We start from the raw sequence: 7749 nt of genomic DNA on the forward strand, positions 1-7749 counted from the left end.
CAACCACCACTGCACACTTCCTAGGGCCCACCCTGATGCTTACTAGGGCCATCCAACCTATTGAAAAGGCCACACATGTGGATGAAGGGAAAACACAAAATCAGCTTAATTTGAAATCCATTGCTTCAACATTAGGCATTCCATCACTAGCATTTCCTGTAGCAGAGTCTACCTGCACTTCTATCTGGCTCATTTTTAGGTTCATGGCTTAAAATGAGATCACAAAATGGATGGCATGATCACGCTCATGAATAAAAGTGAGCCCTGTAGAATCTTCTGCATTATTGTCCCTTGGAATGGGTATAACAGTAAAAAATAGAGGTTGCAGGATCATATTAGTGCAAAGGCTCATCACTGCTCACTCCCCAAGTATAGGGTTGTGATGTAGTAATAAACTCGGTAAGACCGAGGTCGAATCCCAAAGGACTGATACCTGTACGTTATCTGAAACCAAGTAGAACTAGAACTAAACTAAGATGTAATCAAAATAAAATGTAAATTTAAGGAATAATTGTGGAATAATTATCTAAAACTTAAGGAAAACAGAGAAGGGAAACTAGGGATTCAGAGGATCCACTTGTAGGGATCAGGGAGATCTTTTGCCTGCATCAAGAGCCATGGAAATTAAACTGAACTTACTTGATTTGGTCTTCACGAGGTGAAAGGTATGTGAATTAGAATGAATTCCATCATCTAACCATGCCCAAGAGACAAAGCAAGCAACAGGATTAAACTAATTACCAACCAATCAACAATGTATGAGGATCAGGAAGGGTACTGTCATCCTACCATGCCCATGGAGCAATGATGAACAACAGGGCTTCCTGACTTCATAAACATAAAAAGGGGAAGGAAATATTCAAAGCCATTGCAAACCCATTGTAATTTCAGTCACAACAGACCATAAAAGACTAAAAAATATTCCTTTAATAATCAACTAAATCAAATTCAGTTTATGAATTAAGGGCACAAAGTAGAATCTCCCATCTCGCTACAGGCTTCACCTCTTAGCCCTAGCTAAGGGGTTTAGCCACACATAGGCATGATGTGGCTGAACTTAGAAATAAAAAGAGAAAGGATAGAAGGAGAACCAGGTCTCTCTCTCAGCTCATGTGCCACGTTACAGCAGAAGAAAAACAACTGCTTTTGCTTCCTCCTGCTCCTTCCAAAACGAGACTCCAAGTCTCCTTCCTCAATCCCTGTCCACGTTCCAGCCAACCTCTCTTTTCCTCAGCTTTTCTTCTGCCTAAAACCAAAACCGATCTTCAGCTCTCCCTTTCACGTCCAACCTTCCAAATTGAATGCCCCCCCTCGTCCAAAGCTCTTTCCTTTTTAAAGATGGAAAGCTCCCTCCAGAGTTGTTGTGGAGTCCTGAAAGGATTAGGCTGCGGAAACAATCCTTCCGCAGCCAGGAACGCCCGTCCCTCTGCTGCGGAATACCTTACACAGTCCGGAATACTACGTCTCCGCGCTTCTTCTTTTTTCGTTCCAGGATGCATGAGTTTCGTGTGTAATCATTGCTTTTGTCTGGTTTGCAGCTTCATATAAGATACCAGGTTGAGGATCTCCCATCTAGATCGAAGGCATGCAATGTTCAAGTATTCATGGGAATCGCGTGGCTGAAAAGCACAAAGCATCAGAAAAGGATTACTAAGAATGTGATATCAAATCTGGCTGATCGTCTGAAAGAGATGTTCAGCCTAGTTGAGAAGGAATTCACACTGGGAAAATAGAAAAGATCCATTGCAGTCGACCGCGTGGGTAGTTTTTGTTTTTCGTTAATTTATATCACCAAGCCGATGTCGGCTAAGGCCTTTCCCCTCCCCCAGCTGGAAAATACCAAGCACAAGAATCATCCGCTGTATTTCCTATAGGCACTGGAGTTGTAGGGCCCATCACATCTCAAGGGATATTGACCAAGATGCAACGGTTTGTGAATTCTAGCTTGGGTTCAGAAAGTGCGCTGTTTCAGGAAGTGATTTGCAAGAAGAAAATGACCCAATTTGCTACTTGCAGAGCGGAGACATTGTGTGAAATGATTGAAGCTGAATTCTGTAATTTTGCATAAGAAATTGGGATCTGTGACTTCATTTACATAAGAAATTGGGATCTATGACTTCATTTACAATTCTCAACACGCTCATTATTAAGCTTCTAGAGTAATGTTCTTTCTGATTCCAGACTAGTTTTTTTCTCCATTGAGAGAGGAATTTGAAATGGTAGCCAAACAGAAGATTGTGGCATGTCTGAGCTTAATTCCATAATTTCCTTGTATCCCATTCCGACAATGTCCGTATAGCTGAGAGAAGATGGGCAGGGGTGGCAGGGCATTGATGCGTTGATGGTTGTGAAGACTTTTGAACCCAAGACCATGGCATTGGTATGAACAGCTGACTTGTAACAAAAGATGTACTGCGATGCCATGATTTTCGTTCTCAAGATTGATAGAGAAATTTCTTTGGTCGTTTCTCAATGGAGCATTGTTCTTCACTTGTAATTTATGTAAATTTTGGAATTACATTGCTTCAAATCTCAATCAAGAAACAGGTTCAGTTTCTGCTGAATCAGAACTGTAACATCACAATGTATTGAAATTAATGTAATTTTTTTCTTTGTCAATTGATAAGTAAGCCTCTTCCTTTTGGTAGTGAGATGGTCTTTGGTGGATCAAGTAAAGCTTATTGTGTCCTAGAAATTAAGGGATTGTTTGGATGTCTGCCAATCAATGGAATGTGGGATAGTACGTCATCTCGCCTGTATTTTATGGGTGTAGGAGTGTTTGGCAAAACCATCTTAGAAAAGAAGCTTTTGATAATAAGAAAGAAGGTTAGGGACTAGGATAAGATCAACCTGGCCCTCTTGGGTCCTTGGTTGAGTCATGACTCGTCTGAGTCATCCTTATTTTTAATACTGACTTGTGCCGAATCAGATCAGAGAATCATGCCCATTGAGGATGTAGATTGGATACTGCCCTTGGATGTAGCAACATTGGTACAAGCACGACACGGCAGGTGTGATAGGTAGAGCCCAGCCTGTGAAAGAAGAGGCCAAACATGCTATGCATGGGCCCCATCTTTGACAATCTAGGCTCCACCAGTCACATCCCATCAGTGGAAGCAGGGGGAGTACACAATCTGCATAGAATGTTTTGTAGATGGTGACCATGGAAAGAGGCACAAGAATTGCATGGTGACCCTGCCACCACAGATGTTCACGGTGACATGATGCGGTGGGATCTGACTGGAACATGTGTTACTGTCAGGATGGGTCTGGTTGGTTACATATTCGACCTAACCATACTGACCCTGCCCATGGCAACCTGGCTACTGGTCGATGCTGTGGGTCCCACTATGATGTATGTATTTTATTCATGCTGTTTATTCAATTTTCCAGCTCATTTTAGGGCATGAGCCCAAAAATGAGGCAGATCCAAATCTCAGGTATACTAAACCTCCAGAAGACTGGTGATTGAATGCTCACCATTAAAAACTTTTCAGGGTCCACTGTAATGTTTATTTGCTATACAACATTGACACAACACCTTAATTAATACTCTCTAAAATAGAGTCTAGTGTATTATTATTGGATGCATTGGGCCTCAATCTTTCCACCTTGGTTCATCTTTCAATGGTTTGATACATGTGCTTCAGCTGTTGTGCAAAAAGATAAAAACTCTGATAATATATTAGAGAAATACATTGATACTCTTGTAGAGTACGAAGGTGCCATTGACAATATGCAGGTTACTCGAAAATTGCATAATTCAAACTAAACTGTTTAAATTATAGTTTTTCAATTAGATGGACCATCAACAAAAATCTAAGCTTATTTGAAAGATGGACCCTATCCAGTTTGACCCCATGAGTCACCCTGACGATTCGCCAATGACTCGGTTATGTCATGTATTGACTAGAGATCAGATAACAACTTGAACAATTGTAGTGCCAATAACATAAGGTTCAATAGTGGAAATTGAATAATTAATACTCTGTTTAGAAAATTAACAAAACTAATTAAATGAAAGCAACAAGTATGAAATACAAAACTATCAATACATAGATTTTTTTTTTTTTTCCAGAAAGGTGGGAGCACACCACCTGTAACTTTGTTGATTTGACAAAAATGTGTACAAACATGCAGGTGGGCTCCACATAAAGGGGACATGCCTCGCCTAATATATAGCCATAAACATATATATACTTGAATACATCATATACAAAAATATAAATATCATCCTTCCTCTTAAGCTTCTTTTCCCTTGAGTTCTTTCACTCCTAGCTCCAATCCTCTCAGTATTGATGCATTAGAATAAATGCCTCACATGGAAAAATCAACATAAGCACTTTATCAATAAATATAGTGAATTCTCTCATTCCATTTGTCCAAAGTGCTAGAGTCCAAAAAAGGATTCCCATTCCCACTCCATATCCAACTCCAAAGCCAATCCACATGGATTTCCAGTCATATTTGCTTTCCGATTGTGCCAATGGTGGTAATGCATGTGTCTCAACGTGTTCACATTTCTTTGCCAGTGGAATGCCACACAATCCCGAATTCCCAAGGAAAGATTTATTCGTGAATGTATTGAATTGCTGACCATGTGGTATGCTTCCAGCGAGGAGATTTTGCGAAAGGTCCAACACGGCAAGGAAGTTTAGCTTTGTCAGTTGCCAAGGAATCTCTCCAGACACACTATTATGTGATAAATCCAATGACTCAAGAGCTTTAATGTTTCCGAGTGATGCTGGAATTCGGCCTGTAAAATGGTTATAGGACGTATTAAGCACAATCAATGACTTTAAATTCCCAATCGATTCTGGAATGTCCCCATGAAATTGGTTATTTGAGAGATCCACTACCGTAAAGGCAGTAAGGATCTTTACCAGCTCCATTTCTAGCCCTTTACTCACTATAGTCACTTTATCTTGATAGTATCCATTGCCAGCAGTTTTGCTAAGAACTTGAGATTGAGATTTGGTTTCCATCATTGCGTTCCAGCTCCTAAACAAATTAGATGGCAAGTTACCTGTGAAGCCATTGTATGAAAGATCAAAGATTTGTAAGAGTGGAAATGTATGATTTGCTTGGGGGTGCCCAATGGTGCCATGAAATCTGTTGGATGTCAAGATGAGAATGTGCAACTGGGACAAATTTTCTATCCAGAAAGGAAAGGTGTCATGTATTTGATTGTTTCCAAGGTTTAACACCTCTAGCTTCTTGCACCGAGCCAAAGAACTTGGCACCTGTCCTTTCAATTGATTTCCATTGAGATCAAGTGTCTCTAGGGTGCACTCCTCTTTGAATGTTTGAAGCAACGGGCCATGAAATGCATTTCCTCCAAGATTCAACACAATGAGGGCATCACTGATTTGACCCAAACATGGTGGAATAGAACCACTGAAGTGGTTGTGAGACAGATCGAGGACTTGTAGGAAAGTGCAATTGCAAATAAGTGAGGGAACTTCTCCACTAAAATGATTGCTTGAAAGTGAAAGGAAAATGGAAGGTAAAGGAAGGATTGGAATTGAGCCTTTTAGCTTGTTATAGCTTAGGTCAAGATATTCAAATGAACTAAAAGAATGATAGGGAAATAGTTGCTCTAATCCCTCAAGTGCATTGTGAGAAAGATTCAAATAAGATAAAGCACCGTTTCCCAACTTCCATAGCCACTTCGGTATTTCACCATTGATGTTGTTGTTGGAAAGGTCTATGAAACTCATAGATTCTTGGTTTCTCAAGATATTTGGAAATTTGGTGATATTACAAGATCTTAAGAGCAAAGATTGAATATGGGAGAAGGACATGGAGGTTGAATTGCTTCTGCCATCATGGACTGAGAAGTTGTTATCTGAAAGATCCAGGCCCAAGAGGTTCTTAAGGTTTTGGAATAAGCCAAGGTCTACGTCACCACTGAAATTGTTTGTTGAAAGAGAGAGGTATTGAAGCTTTTTGAGTTCAAAGATGGACATTGGAATAAGCCCCTCCAACTTGTTGTTATCCAAGTCGATTGTGTCTAGCAGAGAAGAGGATGGGTTGTGGAATTCACTAAGTTGACCACTAAATTGATTATCTAGGAGATACAGCCCTCGTAATGATGGGAGTGAAAACAATAATGATGGGATGGTCCCACTAAGTGAATTGTTGTAAACGATGAGCCATTGAAGATTTTGAAACTTGTTGCCATAGGAAGAAGGGATTGGACCACTGAAATTATTGGATGAAAGATCCAAATGCATGAGTTTCTTGAGCTTCACAAGCCATGATGGCAATGGTCCGCTGAAACCGTTGTCTGAAAGATCCAAATACATGAGTTTCCCGAGATTCACAACCCATGATGGAAATTGGCCGGCTAGTTTGCAATGTCTAAGCTGGATCATTGTCAGCAGTTTGGAATTACTGAATGAATCCCGTAGGTTGCTACAAAATCCAGTGTCGGATAGGTACAACTCCCGGAGAGTATTGTTTGGAGGGATTTCACCCGTCAGAAGTGGATTGTATCCTACATCCAGGGTTTGTAGGTTTGGCAGCCTGAAAATACTCTCTGGAAATTTGCCATGCAAAATGCAATATCTGAGGCGCAGTGAAGTTAAAGAAGAGAAGTTCCCTATGAAGTTAGGTACCACCGAAGAGAGATTGTTTCCACTGAGGTCGAGTTCAGATAGGAAATGGAGCTTGGAAAGGGAAGGATGGATGGGGCCTGATAGACCACAATACCTCAAGCTCAACTTGTGGAGATGAGGGAGTGCCGAGGATAAGGCCAAGCCCCACTTGCTACCCTGAACTGAGATGTTTGCCCAACTGAGATGGAGTTCTCTCAGACAGGACAGATTTTGGACGAATGCTCCAATGTTCGGGTTTTCGAGTTTCAGGTATTCAATGTAGGAACCATTGAAATATTGATTGTGAGACAGATCGAGGGACACCAAAGTGGTCAAGCTGGAGATTTCCAGCGGAATTTGGCCATAAAATTGCAAAGAAGAGAGGTTGAGATGGGTCAAACTGGTGAGCTGCTCAAACCCAGATGGGATTGGAGAGTGATCAAAGTCATTGTAAGCGAGGTTTAGCTTCTGAAGGCTCTGAAGACTAAAGAGGCTTACAAAATCAATCCGACCGTAGATAACGAGCTCGCTGAGATCGAGACTGGTCACGTGACCAGTGGCACCATCACACGTGATGCCCTCCCAAGAACAGCAATCCCTGTTATCAGGATTCCAAGAAGGGAGTGTAGTCTTGGTGTACTGACCAGAGAAGTTAAAGCCCTGTTTCAAGTGGAGCAAAGCAGAGAAGTGGCCTTCAATGCATTTGTGTTGGATTGACAAGGCATTACTGACACGGGCAAAGACAAAAGAGGTAGATAAAAGGAGGGAAGAGAATAAGAGAAAGGTAAATAAGGAAGGGAAAATGGAGAAAAAGACTGGAAATGAAAAGAGTTTATTAGTAAGAGAGGAGAGGCGGAGGCGATCCATTTGATTTGGTTTGGGGGAATTTGTGACGGTGTAAGAGAATAGGTAGGGTGGCATTATATCGGCAAGAGGGATTGGGCCTTTCACGCATTCGTGAGACATGAGGCCCACGCAGTCAGTACAGTTTCTAAAGTCATTCCACTTTTTTATGATTATTATTACTTTTTATGTTTTGCTTTTTATTTCATTTTTTTGTTCATTTCCTGTTTTGCTATTTTATTTTATTTTTTCCATTTTTGTCTTCCCCGTCTCGGGGTCATCCAATCCTTGAACCAGATAACTGGTC

General features: G+C 41.0%; 1 protein-coding gene across 1 annotated transcript; it reads right to left on the reverse strand.

Annotated features, from left to right (window-relative positions):
- Nucleotides 1-4289: 4289 nt before the first annotated feature.
- LOC131255262 (receptor-like protein 6) lies at nt 4290-7520 on the reverse strand. Its single transcript, XM_058255955.1, has one exon. It carries the CDS (start codon nt 7518-7520, stop codon nt 4290-4292), a length of 3231 nt encoding a protein of 1076 aa, XP_058111938.1.
- Nucleotides 7521-7749: the final 229 nt, after the last annotated feature.

This window comes from Magnolia sinica, chromosome 9 (assembly GCF_029962835.1).
Source record: "Magnolia sinica isolate HGM2019 chromosome 9, MsV1, whole genome shotgun sequence".
Taxonomy (NCBI): domain Eukaryota; kingdom Viridiplantae; phylum Streptophyta; class Magnoliopsida; order Magnoliales; family Magnoliaceae; genus Magnolia; species Magnolia sinica.

Excerpts from the sequence above, each read along its gene's own strand:
- LOC131255262 (XM_058255955.1), bottom strand. The coding sequence starts at position 7,520 with ATGCCACCCTACCTATTCTCTTACACCGTCACAAATTCCCCCAAACCA.